General features: G+C 46.4%; 1 protein-coding gene across 2 annotated transcripts in view; it reads left to right on the top strand.

Annotated features, from left to right (window-relative positions):
* The window catches only part of Rgs20 (regulator of G protein signaling 20), a 95,660-nt gene that overhangs the window by 14,725 nt on the left and 64,820 nt on the right, over positions 1 to 16,115 (top strand). For both annotated transcript variants that reach the window (XM_069990719.1, XM_069990720.1), the window contains exon 2: positions 13,345 to 13,671. In XM_069990719.1, the coding sequence (XP_069846820.1) occupies positions 13,345 to 13,671 (327 nt within the window). The remainder of the gene's footprint in view (positions 1 to 13,344; positions 13,672 to 16,115) is intronic.

Below are 16,115 nucleotides of genomic sequence, written 5' to 3' on the forward strand. Positions count from 1 at the left end.
TGGAATACATTTGTATATGAATGAAAGCGTCACAAAGAAATCCCTCCCCCTTGTACACAAATAAATACTAGTTTAAAAAATAAAATTTCCCATCAGCAGTAGAGGGCTGTGTAGGGCTATGTAGGCCTGGAGATAGGAGCTGGGTGTGAGGCCTCCATAATTGAATTAGAAGACCTGGGGAAGGCACAGTGGGGATATTCATAAGTGCATGCCTAGGGAGGCCGATTGGCTCTGGGAATTGTGGTCTGCCTCAGCTTTAAATAACAGCCAAGCTCTAGGGTTGGGGGAGGAGGAGGGTGTTCCTAGAGAGATGCTCTGGAGACCGACAATATACCAGAGAATGAGTACCATGCTACCCCACACCCTTGCCCTGCAAAGTAAGCCTGTCCTAAGTCTCTCATTGCACAGAAGAGGAAACCACAAAGGAATCTTATGGAAGATAGGTTTTCTACCTCCTGATCTAACTCCTTCCCTCCACCAGTGGCTTCTCCTCTGCTGTATTTGTTCACCTTCTCCATTTCTTTTGCACCTGGAGAGAGCCGCCCAGCCTAGGGAAAATGCCAAGACTCAAATGACAACAGTGTTGGAAACTTGTAAGTGATAGATATGCAACTCCAGAAAATGATCTTTTAGGGGTTAGAGGCATGGCTCAGGTGGTAGGATGGCTGCTAATAATCATAAAGCATCAGATAGCAAGTTCAAGTCCTGGTCTTGGATGGAAAAAGAGAAAGAAAGAAAATGATTTTTCATCCTGAAGCAGCTCCATGCTTCACGTTTCTCATGCCTCTCTTTGCTCTCACCATCTAAGGGGGGTTAATTTGAGGACTTTTTATTTCTTATCAGTACCGACAGCAACCTTTCAAAAATCTTAGTAGGAAATATTAATGTCTGAAAGCTTATGGACCTGCTTGATATTTTCTTAGGGGGAAATGACATATGAAGTGAAAAACGAATGCGTGATTTATAGTCACTTTAGACTGTCAATCATTTTATAAAGCATGCTACACTGAAATTAGAACGTTTATGGCAAAATAAATAAACCATCAAATAGAAACTTAGGAAATTATATAGCTTATATTGCATTTCAGAATATCACTACTCTGGACTCCAGGATTTAACGTACCTTAAACCCGGTGTGCACTCTTTATGCTCTGTCAGGCAGCTGGGTGACAGCCTGTAATCCTAGCTACTCAGGAGGCTGAGATCTGAGGACCACAGTTCAAAGCCAGCATGGGCAGGAAAGTCCATGAGACTCTTACCTCCAATTAACCACCAGAAAACCAGAAGTGGCTCTGTGGCTGAAGAGCTCAGGGACAGTGTCCAAGCACTGTCAAATGCCACAACCGACAAAAAATAAAATAAAATAAAGTAATAGGCCTTCTACAATCCTTAATGTTGTTATATTAAAATATTCTTCTCTAGTTTTAGGTAACTCAGGCCATTGTAAAAGATATTTTATTCTTGCAAGAACAAGAAAGGTGGAGACTTAGCTGCATGTCACTAACAGCTCCAGTACCCATGGAACTAGTTCAATCTCCTGTGTAGGCTGGACCCACAGCAAGCCACAGAGTTGTCATGATTTGGTGAGTGTTAGAATAAAAAAATAGAATTTTGATGTGGTCAAATGTGCTTAATTACATCTAGAAACAATCATAGAGGGGATGTGAATTAACAATATCACTTTAATTGACCAGTGCCATTAGCAGAAGGACATAAAGTCAGAACTGGGTTGGGTTGGGGATGTAGGTCAATGGTAGAACATTTGCCAAACATTTATTCCATCCCTAGCACTACAAGAAATCACCATGATAATGAAGATGGTGACTGACTCTCACAATGGTATCAAGAAGCATCAGTAAGAAGGCAGAGGGTAGGGACCCATCTCTGCCCCTTAACAGTACAACCAGGAATTGTTTCACCTTACTGGTTTGTGTTTGTTCATTGGATAGCTGTGAGGAAAGATGGAGTAAGGTTGTATATGAGAATATTCTAAAAATCTTCATGAGTTTAAAAAATGCCAATCATTTTTATAATAAAGTATGCAAATTATATTAATGTTTTTATTAAAAATAATTTGTGTGTATAGTTTTAGTTACAAAGAGTTTTGTTTAATTGGAAGACTTTCTGGCAGAAAAGTCAGTGAGACTATATCTCCAAAACAACCAGCAAAAAGCTGAACTAGAAGCATGGCTCAAATTGTTAGCGAACCAGAGTTCAAATTCTGATAATGGCAAAAAAAAAATATAAAAGAATAATTGGTATATCAAAATGGAATGTCATATGATAGGAACATTGTCTGGATAATATTAGATAATGTGCTTTTGGTTTGTTTTCCTTCTATTTGATGCCCTTCATCAGCTTCATTTGCAAGCTCTTTTTTCTTTATTGACTCTGAAATATTAGAAATACAACCTAAGATTTCATTTTTCCCTGACTAATTTTGGCTGTGCCTAAGTCTTTACAGTCATACGGGTTGACAAGTCCATTCCACTTTATCTTCTGCAACCCATACATAAATATGCAAATACAAATGTCTACTAAACATCTAGGTTTACATGTCAAACAAGCTCTTCAAAACTAGCGTTTGTTGGGTGCCAGTAGTTTATACCTACAATTTTAGCTACTCAGGACACTGAGATCTGACCATCTTAGTTTGAAGCTAGCCTAAGCAGGTAAATCCTAGAAACTCTTATCTCCAATTAACCTGAAAAAAAAAGCATAAAGTTGGAAGTGGTTCAAGTAGTTGAGTGCCACCCAAAAGTGAAAAGGCCCAGCTAAAAATGACCCAATGGGCTGGGAAGTTGGCTCAGTGGTAGAGCGCTTGCCTTGCATGCCTGAGGCCCTGGGTTCGATTCCTCAGCACCACATAAGCAAAATGAAAAAAAGCCAGAACTGGCGTTGTGGCTCAAGTGGTAGAGCGCTAGCCTTGATCTGAAGAGCTGAGGGACAGCGCCCAGGCCCAGAGTTCAGGCCCCATGACCGGACCCGAAAATAAATAAATAAAAATGGCCCAGTGTTCAAGCCAGTGCTCACACAGAAAAAACAAACTAGTATTTGTCTCTACCCAAATTCCTTGTCTTGACTGTGGTTGTTTATCCTCAGTAAATGTTACTATTATCCATTCAGCCTCAAATTGAAAACTTGAGAGCATAATCCTTGACCTTGCTTTTGTGTTCATCTCACACCTCCACTCCATTTCCAAGTTTTGCCTCTGAGTTAGCTATCTCCTTATCTCTTCACTCCATTTCATCTAATGCTTTCCTAGATTATGTCTCAGTTAAGTCTCCAACTGCCTCTCTGGTCCCCTTTCTAGACTTTTGGTTACACAGAGGATAGATCTTTATAAAATATAATCATGATTGTGTTTCCTTCTTGATAGTTCTATCCGTAGTTCAAAATCTGTAGGAAGATTCAGTCCTCTCTTCTCTTCCTTCCTTCTTCCCTCTCTTCAATCCTTATTCTCAACCCCTCAGGGATCTCAATCCCAAAAGCTAGAAACACCACTTTATGCAAATTACTTCCAAATTTATAACTTTTACACTCCTACCCAGACCTCTACCTGAACTCAAGTCTCTCTTAAGAAAGCCTACTTGACATCTCCATTGCAATGAATCATAGGTATTGCAAAAATCTCTTTCTGTGGATTCCTCATTTCCCTACCCCAGTGTTCCTCATTCCAGAAAGCCACTCAACTCCTAAAGGCAAAACTCTTACTTTAATTCCCTTTTTTTATCGGCCTGCTCATCCACTTCATCTGAAGTCACATTAATTATATCTCTAAAACATAACAATTTCTTTCTTTATATTTTTATTCCCATTTCCTTTCTGAGTCATCTTGTCTCATCAGGACAGTGAAAGCCTCCTCTTTGACTATTCCTATCTTTGCCCCACACCCCGATTCACTTCAATATGCAAAAGAATCTTGAGAAATGTAGATCACTAGTCAAGTGATAGAGCACCTGCCTCCCTCAATGCCCAGAGTTTCACACTCAGTATACACCATATCTCTCTTGCTTAAAACTTTCAGTAAGTGGTCTTTGCTTGGTGGACACTCTACCACTTGAGCTGTACATCCAGTCCAGCTTTTTGCTGGAGATGAAATCTCATGGAGTTTCTTCTTGGGTTGTTTTTGAACTGAGAGGATCTCAGTAGTTAGAATTACAGGTGTGAGCCAGGAGCACTGGGGTTCCTGAAGTTTCTAAAATAAATCTAAAATCCTTAACATGATTTGCTTGTCCTACTCAGTCTACACAAACTCTTCCTACACTGTGATTTACCACAAGTACAGCCCATTTCCTTTCTCACTCACATTAAATCCAAAATAACTGGAACAGTTCCTGGTACATAAAAGACATGCAACGAATTCTGTTGAAAGAATGACTAAGGACAGGTGTGGTGGCTCATGCTTGTAGTCCTAACTTGGGAGGCTGAAGCTGAATTACTGCTGATTTCAGGCTATCCTGATGTTGTGATTGACTGGTAGGTAAATAAATAAATAATAAGAGAGCAAGCACTTGCAAGACCCTTTGTATTCTGCTCCCTGCTTCAGCTATTCTCACTCTACTCCCCCACATCACAGTGTATATTTTAGTGAATACTAGGAATAGAATGAGACTATCATATATACACATCAAGTGGTGACAGCAGAAATCAAAGTGAGAGAATGTCAAGAAAAAATGGGAAACTCAATGGCAGAATCAGAAGTGCTTAACTCAGCTGTCCTTCCTGTTAGATGAACTGGGAATTCATGAAGAACTTGAAGAGTGAGTTCAGTAGCTAGTCAGTCAGTTACTTTAGAGTGCTGGGAAGGAACCCAGCGTCCTGCTCATACTAAACAGGGTTCTACCACTAACTTTATTTTTTATAAAGTTCTGAGGTGATTTTTGTTTATTGTAGTGACATTATTTATATTATTGACACTTACCATTTTGGCCATTTTTTGTCAAGGTGGTATACAGGGGGATCACAGTTATATAAGTAAGGTAATAAGTACATTTCTTGTCTAATTTGTTACCCCTTCCCTCATTTTTCCCTTGTTTCCCTTCCCCTCCCAATCTCCCCCCGATGTACAGATCATTTTCAACATCTTGTTAGTGTCACTGTTGCATTGATTCTCCCTTGTCCTTTCTCTCACCATTCTGTTGTTCCTTTTCCCTTCCCTAATTCAGATAAACATATATATATATATATATATATATATATATATATATATATATATATAAAATACTCAGGGTACCAAAATCAAATACAGTGACAATGGGGGATAAACCATAGGGAGAAGAACACACAAAAGAGGCAAGAAATCACATAGTACATTAAAAACAACAAGAAAAAAGAACCTCTTGTGACCATGTCTTGGAGTTAATTTTGCTTAGCATCATCTTATATGGTCATATGTACATAACTATTTAGCTATTCTGCTCATCTGCTAAGATTATATTAGATGTATACTAATTATTGCAAATAAGGGAGACCATGGGATATGTTTCTTTGGGTCTGGATTACTTCACTTGATATGATTTTTTCTAAGTCTTTCCATTTCCTTTTAAATGGGATGGTGTCATTCTTTCTGATGGAAGCATAGAATTCCATTGTATGTATGTGTGTTTATATATATGTGTGTGTGTGTGTGTGTGTGTGTGTGTGTGTGTGTGTGTGTGTGTGTGTGTGTGTGTATATATATACATACATACCACATTTTCTTTTTTGGGGGGGGTCCAGTCATGGGGCCTGAACTCTGGGCCTGGATGCTGTCTCTCAGCTCTTCAGCTCAAGGCTAGCGCTCTACCTCTTTAGCCACAGCGCCACTTCTGGCTTTTTTCTTTTTGCTTATGTGGTGCTGGGGAATCGAACCCAGGGCCTGATGCATGCAAGGCAAGCACGCTACCACTGAGCCACCTTCCCAGCCCCACATACCACATTTTCTTGATCCATTCATCTACTGAGGGGCATCTGGGTTGGTTCCATATTTTAGCTATGGTGAATAATGCTGCTATAAACATAGTTGTGCTGGAAGCTTTAGTGGCCTTTGTGGTCATTTTGGTCTCTCTCTCTCTCTCTCTCTCTCTCTCTCTCTCTCTCTCTCTCTCTCTCTATATATATATATATATATATATATATATATATATATATATATATATATTCCAGTGACATGAGTTCCGTAGCTTCCCATTATCTATGTACTTCCAGAAAATTTTTATTTTCTCAGAACAGAAATTCTGTGCCTATAGAACAACAACTTCTCATTTTTTCCTCTTCCTAGAACCTGGCAACCTCTATTCTACTTTCTGCCCGAATGAGTTTGCTTATTCTAGATTACCTCATATAAAGGAGCCACACAACATGTGTCTTTTTGTTTCTGGTTTCTTGACTTAGCACAATATTTTCTGTGCCTTTCCATTGCAAAACATATGCCAGAATTCCTTTTTATTGGTGAATAATATTTGTTTGCTTTTAGTTTAATATTTGAATATTAAATATTCACTTGAATATTCATTGTGCCCTTTATTAAGGGCCAATAGTTATTGTAGGCAGCATCAAGACAGCAGTGAACAAAAGAGAAATTACTAGTCACAGATAAAAAGTGAACATAGAAGTTCAGTGAGGGGTGGCTCCCATCTACAATCCTAGCTACTCAGGAGGCTGAGATCTGAGGCTCACAGTTCAAAGCCAGCCCAGGCAAGAAAGTCTTTGAGACTTCTATCTCCAATTAACCACAAAAAAGCCAGAAATAGAGTTGTGGCTCAGGTGGTAAACCACTAGCTTCAGGTAGAAACAGCTCAGAGACAGCACCCAGGTCCTGTCAAGCCCCATGCCAACGCACACACACACACACACACACAAAGTGAACATAAATTTCTGAAAGAGATTGTGGAGGCAGGTGGGGCCATTCATGCAGTTAGTGTTTTGAGGGCTAAGCTTAAACCTGCAGTTTTATCATCAGATGGAGAAGCCAAAAGAAGTGCACACCTGTAGTAGTCTGACCTATGTTTCAAAGATAATCCTGGCTTCACTATTACAACTAGACTGTGAGGGAAAAGGGGAAGTAGAAATGTCAATAAAGTTTCCCAAAAGAAACAGAGTAACAGAATTGTGTGTGTGTGTGTGTGTGTGTGTGTGTGTGTGTGAGTGTGTGTGTGTGTGCGTGTGTGTGTGTGTGTGTGTGTGTGTGTGTGTGTGTGTGATGGATTTATTTTATGGAATTAGTTCACTCAGTTGAAGGGCCTGGCAAGTTTGAAATCTGTGGCTAAGCCAGCAGATTGGAAATTCAAATAAGAGTTGATATTGCAGTCTTGATTCTGAAATCTGCAGGACAAGTAGGGTGGAAACTCAGGCAGGGTTTCTATGTTGCAATCTTGAGGCTAAATTCTTTCTGAGGGAGAATCTTTTCTTGCCTCTTCTGAGCTTCTGGTAATGATCTCCTGCATTCCTTGGCTTGTAGATGCACCACCCTGATTTCCACCTTCATGTTTACATAGCCTTCTTTCTGTGTGCAAGGACATGACAACATTTCCCTTTTTCATAAGGCCACCACTCACTGGGGTGGGGCCATCATACTCCATTCTGACCTCAAGCTCACTAATTTTATCAACAATGGCTCAATTCCCAAATAAGTTCATATCCCGAGACCCATGGGGCTTGAAATATGTGCAGGGGGAGGTCAACTTATAACACAAGGTGATATCTGTGTTATGGAAAACTTTTAGGCATAGCCAGTGAGTCAGGGATACTCCAATATGTTGAACCAGAATGAAACTGGTCAAGTTATAATTTACTAACATGTTGAAGACTGTAGAAGGTCTGAGAAAGAAGAGAGGAATAAAGTTTATTGGGGATATTATCTTTATTTGTTTTGTTTCTGAAACAAAATATCTGAGACAAAGTAGTTTATAATGAAAAGGGTTTTTTTGGGTGGCCAGTGACTAATACTTATAATCCTAGATTCAGGAGAGTTAGACCAGAGGCTCAACGTTCAAAGCCAGCCTGGACAGGAAAGTTTGTGAGACACTATCTCCAATTAATCAGCAAAAATCTGGACTAGATGCATGACTTAAGTAATAAAGCACCAGCTGTGAGCAAGAAAGCTCAATGAAAGCCAGGGACCCCAGAGATTAAGCCCCAGCATTGGCACTTGTGCTAGTTCAGCATCAGGTAAAGCCCCAAGCTCTATTACAGCATGGTTGAGTCATAGTCTCCCATTGGAAACAACACCGGTTGGGAGAGAACATATTTATCCATTAATTAATTCATCCCTTAATCTGTGACTCTGTTATAAGGGCAGACCTTCATCCAATCAATCACTTCTCAAGGGCTCTGCTTCCGCACTGGAGCCCAGGTTTTCAATTCAGGAACTTTTGGGCGATGAATTCAAACCCTAGTAGATACAATACATTAAAAAGTAAAACTACTATCTCATATCCTAAGCCCTTTATTTGGTTAATAATGCTTTGGAGAAAATAGAGAACCCAGGAATTTCTGCAAGAACAAAGAGCAAAGACAGAGTCTCCCAATGCTGCCTAGTCTGAGACAGCATCTAAATAGCTCACGTCCAGCCCACTTCACTCTGTTCCCAAGCCCTCCTTCCTCTTCATCATTGTCTCCATTATATATTTCCATGGCCTCTCCACAGAAAGCTTGTGTAGAAGTACATTTCAAAAGTTATTAAAAGAAAGAGGTAACATTGTCCAAAAAGAAATGCACTTTGCCTGACCTATGTAACTGTAACTCCTCTGTACAACAATAATGAATTTTTTTTAAGTTATAAGAGGTAGGAGGTCTAGCTTAGTGTATGAACCAAACATGCATGAATCCATGGGTTCAATCCCCAGGACAGCAAATAAATAAACATATTTTAAAATATTAAATGCATGATTATATAAAACTAATAAATAGCTACATGGAAATTGTTTTTTTAACAGTTGTACTTTCACTCATAACATTGAGATTCCAAGTGAACCCTAAAAGAAACATATTATTAGCTAGGCACTGGTAGCTAACACCTATAATCTTAGCAACTTAGGAGGCTGAGATCTGAGGATGGTGACCTGAAGCCAGACCAAGCAGAAAAGTCTGTGAGAGTCTTAGCTCTAATTAACTGTCAAAAAGCCAGAAATGGAGCTATGACTCATGTGGTAGAGTGCCAACCTTGAGCAGAAAAGCCAAACAAGGGCTGGGAAGGTGGCTCAGTGGTAGAGCGCTTGCCTTGTATGCCTGAGGCCCTGGGTTCGATTCCTCAGCACCACATAAGCAAAAAGAAAAAAGCCAGAAGTGGTGCCATGGCTCAAGTGGTAGAGCGCTAGCCTTGAGCTGAAGAGCTGAGGGACAGCATCCAGGCCCAGAGTTCAGGCCCTATGACTGGACCCCCCCCCCCCCCCCGCAAAAAAAAAAAAAGAAAAGCCAAACAAGACTTCAAAGCCTTGACTTCAAACTCTAATACTAGCACAAAACAGTAACAAAAAGAAACATATTATGGGGCTGGGAAGGTGGCTTAGTAGTAGAATGCTTGCCTTGCATGCATGAGGCCCTGGGTTCCATTCCTCAGCACCACATAAGCAGAAAAAGCCCGAAGTGGGGCTGAGGCTCAAGTGGTAGGGCTCTAGCCTTCAGCTGAAATGCTAAGGTTCAGCGCCCAGGTCCAGAGTTCAGGCCCCATGACCAACAAAAAAGAAAAGAAAAGAAACATATTATTAAATATTTGATTGTCCTCCAATTAATAATCATCTGTGACTCTAATAATCATGTTCTGCTTCACTCATTCATTGTCCTTTTCCAGTTGGCATAGTGTATAGTCAGTTCGATCAGAGATTTGTCTACATAATTTTGATGATATCCCAAATAAAAGAAAACAAAAATATATAATATGTCTAAACCAGGGCAAAATGGAATTAAAAAATAAAGTTCAGGAGGAAATAGGCCTTTTCTTAAAATTAAATCTAATTGTAAATCCTGTTCTGTGATTTTAACTTGAAAAGTGTTCCCTAGGTTTTGCTAAAGGGGCAGTTTGATTTTTCTTTATGAAATGCTACTACTTGAAGTGTGAATAAAAATACTCAAGTTGCCTTTGAAAAGAAGGCATTGTTTATATTGATTTGGGTGTGCCCAAATCAATTTTGTAGTCTGCATCCAGGCAGTTGGATCACTCCTCCACAGCCACATGATTAATTAGGGAAGTGGCTGCTCAATCAGAATAAAGTGTTCCCAAAGTCTCTTGAATCCCTAAGGACCAGTGCTTTCAGGAATAGATTCCAGGATAATTGCATTTTGTGGCTGTTACTGACACAGTCAGCCTGTCTGCACAAAGGCAGAAGGCTCTCTGAGTGGAGGCAGGGCAGCTAGCTGGAGGTTTCTCCTCAGATAACTTTTTCCAGGTCGAATTTTGCAGTGTGATTAAGCCCTTGCCGGCCAAAGGAAGTCAGTGGATTCTGGCACCTATTCCCACCACGCTTCACACCCAGGAAGGTCAAAGAGGACACAGAGGTCCTCCCCTTACCCGTTCCCAGAGGACCTCCCCCTACCTCCCTGTCAGCCTTTCAGAGTTGCAAACAGAGCAAGAGCCTGCGGGAAGATCAATCTAGGAAAGTTCCTGTCACCAGATGAGCAAGAGCTCTAGCTTTGTTTTTCTTGGATCGTGGGAGACTTTTATTCTGTCTGAATATTTTCACCATTTCCTTCACAAGAGGCTCTGTCTTGAAGCACAGGACCGAAGCAAAATGCCTAATGAAGCATGCCAGGAAAAGGGGCCTGCAAGTGACTTGGGGAAAAAAAAAAGCCTGGGGAGAGGGGAGAAAAGAGAAGGGTGTCAGGTTACAGATTCTCAGAAAATCATTTGAAAACACCAGCTGGAGACTCCAAATTTGGGAACCCACAAAAGGCCTTTCCAGCCCTTTGGGGCTTCACAGAGTCGGGCATGCATTGCAGAAGTGTGCCAGGCGTTCACTTTTCAGGCAAGCTTCAGGCCAGCCTATGTCTAGGTCTCTGGGGTCCTGGCCAGTCCTCTCTCAACTAGAGTTACCCCGGCCTAAGGGCCCAAGTCTGCCGAGATTCCTGAACTCCCAGTTGGCAGGGCCTGTGGAAGAAGGCCCTGGGGCCACTTGGCACCCAGGACCCAGGAGTTGGGAGCAAACGGCTGTAGTGGGCTCACAGTACCAGGTAGGGGCATGCGGCACTGAGCTTCCAAACATCCAGGTCCAACACCCTGAGTGTAGGTTGCACTCTCCCAGTCTGAGGGATGAGTCACGTGTCCTCTCTCCAAGGACAGGGCGATTCTCAATGGCTCCATGCTGGGAACCCCCTCCTCTCCCCCAACACTGATCTGTTGGCACTCTGCCTGAAGCCTCCCAAGCAGCCAGCTCCATTCCCTAAAACCCATGCATCATGCCAGACAACTGAGGGGACCTTTCAAACCAGGGGAATGAAAATTCTAGAACGACTCTATTCTCCAGAACGATGTAATGAGGGGAAATGGAGTAGTGAGAACTTAACTCGGAAACGCAAATCGAGCTCAACCCTTTCCAGCGCATACAAACCAAAGACAAATCTGCCAACTCTCTCAGCAGCTCCCAAGAAAAGGCCTCATGAATGAGAATGGGTTGCTAGGTTTCCTCCCTCCCTCCTGACAATCTCTTCCCACAAGATTTCCACCGCCCTAAGAAAACAGGCAGGGCCTTGGTGACTGAGGAGCTGGGGAACTGTGCCAGGCCCACGAGGCCGCCTGCGGCCGCTCTTGCCTTCAGGACCCTGGAGAGCGCCCGCCGCGCCCCTGGGACCCGCGCCCCGCGGTGTGAGACCCGGGCCCTTCCTGCACCTCGTCATACGGTCGCTTTTATTCATTGCTTCCCGCCCCATCTCCATTTTTCTTGGCAACTATCACTCTTGTTTTTCACAGACAGATTAAATTGTTTTATTTTGTTTTATTTGAGGGAGTTGTTTGGATTGGCCGAGTAATGCTCTGGTTGTAACTACAGTAAAGGCTAGTGCACTATGAAGCACGAAAAGCTTCTCAAAGACTAGAACTAAGAACTTGGCCTTCAAAAAACCCCAATTTCATTCCTTTATCAGTGAAGCAGATGAACTAAGAATAAAGACCTAAGGGAAGCCATCAAGTTAGTAGTGAGGCTAGAACCAAGAATTATTTCACTACTCTCTAGAGAAAAATAAATACTTTTCACTCATCAGTTAGGACTCGAAAGCAGCAAGTGGAAAATAGAAAAGTGTATTTCTGAGAAAAAGATGGAGAGATAGAATTCCCAAAGGAGAACTGCAGAGTGCATGATTGTAGCAGTGGTCCCAACAAGGAGCCCTGTCCTTAATACTCCACTCAACACATCAGAAGCCAAATTGCCTAGTCCCTTTTTCTGCCGGAGTGGAGGGGGGAGAGGAGCTAGGATCCTCTACCTACCTGGAGCTACCTCCCCTTAACTATCCCAATGAGATTTGGTAGCCAAGTCCAACACTGCCAGTTGCAGAAGAGTTCTAGTGGAAAATGACAAGGGAGAGAAAGGATCAGGAGACATGGAAGTGAAGAAACATCCTAAAGAACTAACAGATGGGCTGGGAAGGTGGCTCAGTGGTAGAGTGCTTACCTTGCATGCATGAGGCCCTAGGTTTGATTCCTCAGCACCACATAAGCAGAAAAAGCCAGAAATGGCGCTGAGGCTCAAGGGGTAGATGCTAGCCTTTAGCTGAAGAGCTGAGGGACAGCGCCCCAGGCCCAGAGTTCAGGCCCTGAGTTCAGGTCCCACCACCAAAAAAAAAACCCCACCTACGAGATGTAAACACAGACCTTCTGTACAGGGCGTGTCACATTCAACGTTCATACATATTCTCTGGGAGTGTTAGCATGCAGAGTCAGAAGCAGTGGGTTAGGATGAGATTTTGCATTTCTAAGGAGCCTCTAAGCACTGGCTACAGGGCAACTGGTCTATAAGACTACACTGAGTAGCACAGAGTTACAAAGGGCAGTGGGAATCCTAGTTTACTCTGGAGGCTGATATTGACGCCTGGGGCAGATTCCAGAGACTCTTTAGGGGGGTGGGGGCGAGCAGACATGGAGGTGTGATTTAAGAGGTAGAGCACTAGCTAAATTAAGCAGAAAAGGCTAATTCAGAGCCTGCGATTCTGAGTTCTAGCCATCGCCAGGAGAGGCTCATAAGGGAAAGAATCTAACCATGGGCTTTTTCTTTGGCTTTTACCGATCTTCTCTTGTATCTGCAAAGTAACTTTTTTAAATGTTGTAATGAGTGGCCTCATTTAAGTGTCTGAACACAACAGTAATGGTGTGCTGGTTTTGTTTCTCTCCTCCCCCTGCCCCACTCCTCCGCCCTCCCCGCCGCCGGCCCTGCACAGCGCCCAGGATTGCCCGCTGTCCCGACGCTCTTCAGCCTCCTCTCGAGCTCGTTCCGCAGCCTCACACAGTTCTTCTCTCACCTTCTTCGGCGACAACCTCCTGAGACTCCCTCACAGCGCCCGTACTTGTCCCCCCTGCTTCCGGCGCTGCCGGCCGCCCGGCTCTTGCAGGGACACGATTTGGAGCGCAGCCGCCACTTGCTCCTGCTCGGGGCAGCACTGGCACTGTCAGGCAGACCCCCGGGGTTTAGCCCGCTGGGGCTGGCCCACTGGGTTGCCAAGCCCGGGAAAGAAGACTTCAGCGCCGGGCAGAGTTTCCCCATGCCTGTGAGTACTCAGATCCCCCATCAGACGCACAGAGGCGTCTCTCCCGCTGGCCCCAGAGCCAACTGCCCGCGGCTGGCGCTAGGGGAAGGTACCGACAGCGGTGGGCGCAACAATAGAAAGCGCGCCGGCGACTCCCTGGCATTCCTCCACCCCCGAGGCTCTCAGAGCTACTTTCTCCCCGACCACTCACTTCCGTTCTGGGGTCCCTGGAAGTGGGAGGGAGCGCTAGCCTTCCCCCGAGCTGCTCTTCAAACTCTGCGCTCAGCTCCGCCCCCCCCCCCCCCCCCCCCGCCTCCCCTCTTCCGAGCCGGCCCCAGACTCGCCTCCGCCGGCTCCGAGGGCGCGCCCCTCAGTCCCCCATCCTCCTCACGGGCAGAGGAAATGACGTGAGGCTATTTTTTCTATCAGGTCCGTTCCCAGCTTCAGTTTAGGGCTTCGAACTCGTGCACTCACACAGCGATCACCACCAGCACCACTCAGCAGTCTCTCGGGTGCCAGGGTTTCCGCTGCCTCGGGGTTTCCCTCCGTGCGGATTCCTAAGTCCCAGAAAAGGAGAGCGAAGAGAAAGGCTGCCAAGAGACTTGGCCAGATGCTGCCGGGGAGGGGGGGGGGGGTCCTGCGCTCCACTCAGGTCTCGGGCTGGCCAAGACCGAGTGAAGACCCGCCTCGGGTACAGAAGGAGAGGCGGGGTGCACCCGGGCTGAGTGAGGCTAGAGCTTGGAAATGTAGGGGGGAGGGAGTCTCCAGGCGCGATTCTGGGGACCCAGCCGCTACGAGGCTCGCGCTTCCGCTCCCCCACCCCACCTTCCAGCTCCTCCCGCCGCCCCCAGCCCCCAGCTCCTCCCTCCGTCCCACTTCTTCCCCAAGGTCTAGTCGTCAAGTCCGGCGCTCAGGCTGTGCTTCCCCTAAGCTGCGGCGTGGGAGCAGAAGCTGGGCTCTGTGGGCGCCCTGGTCGCTCTCCGGGCGTCGCGCCCACACTCTGTGTTTGCTGATCTGAGGCTGGAGGAAGGAACCCGAGCTGCAGACTTGCTCGCGTGGGGACGGGGGAGTGTCCCAGCCCCCGCCGCGCGGAGCACGCCACCACCAGAGGGAGGAGGCGAGACCTGGGATTGCCCGGCCCGGGGAGGGCGAGTCAGGGGGCGGGGAAGGAAAAGGAAGAGAGGAGAGAGCGAGAGCAAAGCCTGGGAGCGACTGGAAGGAGAAAGCCGCGGGGAGCCATCGCGGGCTCTTTAGTAAGGGACCGCACTAGGCTTTGTAATCAAAATACGGTACACGCCGGACGCATGCGCACGGCCAACGGAGGCGATCCCGCCGGAGCTTCCCCTCCAGCCAGCCCGGTGGACAGTGGGACTGTGAGTACCCCGCTTCCTCAGTACCCATCACCCCCTCTTCCTCTCGGGCGCTTCCCGGGGCCTGGGACTAGCAAATGCCCGAGTCAAGGCCGTGGCAGGACCCGGGATCGTCTTCGTCGCGGCCAGCGGCGGGAGTCCAATGGGTCGGTGGTCCCCTGCGAGCCCCCTCTCCCCGTCGGCGCGAGTGAGCGACTGAAGGCAGCATCGAGCCACTAGGATCGGTTTCTATCACACCCTAGGAGAGTAGGTCGGGACTCTAGCCTTTAAAGATTAAAATGCATATTGACCATCCCAAGAGTACTGGGGAAACTCCGGGCAAGTGGCTGGGGAGCGGGACGCGCTGGGCGAGGCGCGCAGGCCGGGCCGTCGGTGCGCAGGTGGGAAGGACCCGGAGCCGCTCCCGGAACGCAGGGCGCCCTTTCCGAGAAGCGCGACCCAGGAGGGGTCGGAGACGGCGGGTTAGGGCGAGGGCGCCCGCCTGGGCACCTTGGCAGGGAAGGCTGTGTTTCAGTGTCTACCGGGGACTCTTTAGCGACAGAGTTGTTCCTGGAGGTGCGGGCGCTGCGGGGATTTACTTTGAGAAACCCAATCACCAGTCCCCCCCATGGGCCCAGAGATGTGCTCCCCAAGTTGGATCCCGACGGGGGGTCCCGGTTGCGGCGACCGGGGATGCGGGCAGGGTAGAGGGTCTGCAATAGGCCGTGGGGGTGGGCATCGATGTTGGCGAGGCCCTTGGACGGTTGAGTGCATGGACCAGCTAGGGCTCTCGGGGGGACTGGAGCCCAATGAGGATCTGTGAACGGCGAGGCCCCCACCCCACTCCCGCGGCGGAGGGAGCTGGGGGAAGGCGGTGCTCCCAATCTGGGGGGAGATGTTTGTGGGAGGGGTCTACGTGCTGGGGCTTTCCAGTAGTGAAAGAGAGGGTGGGCGTCCGGGAGGAGTCAAAGAGCCTGACCTACTCGCCCCACCTCCGTCTGCCTCGGGCAGGAGCCAGGGGACAGCCGGCGCGCTTCCCGGCTCGGCCAACATCCCCGGGAAACCCGGGCGGGGACCGCCCCCCGGCCCCGTAGGCGAGCGGACACGCGCGGAGGG

The sequence above is a fragment of the Dipodomys merriami genome, unplaced genomic scaffold (genome assembly GCF_024711535.1).
Source record: "Dipodomys merriami isolate MVZ:Mamm:240054 unplaced genomic scaffold, mDipMer1.0.p SCAF_4, whole genome shotgun sequence".
Lineage (NCBI taxonomy): Eukaryota > Metazoa > Chordata > Mammalia > Rodentia > Heteromyidae > Dipodomys > Dipodomys merriami.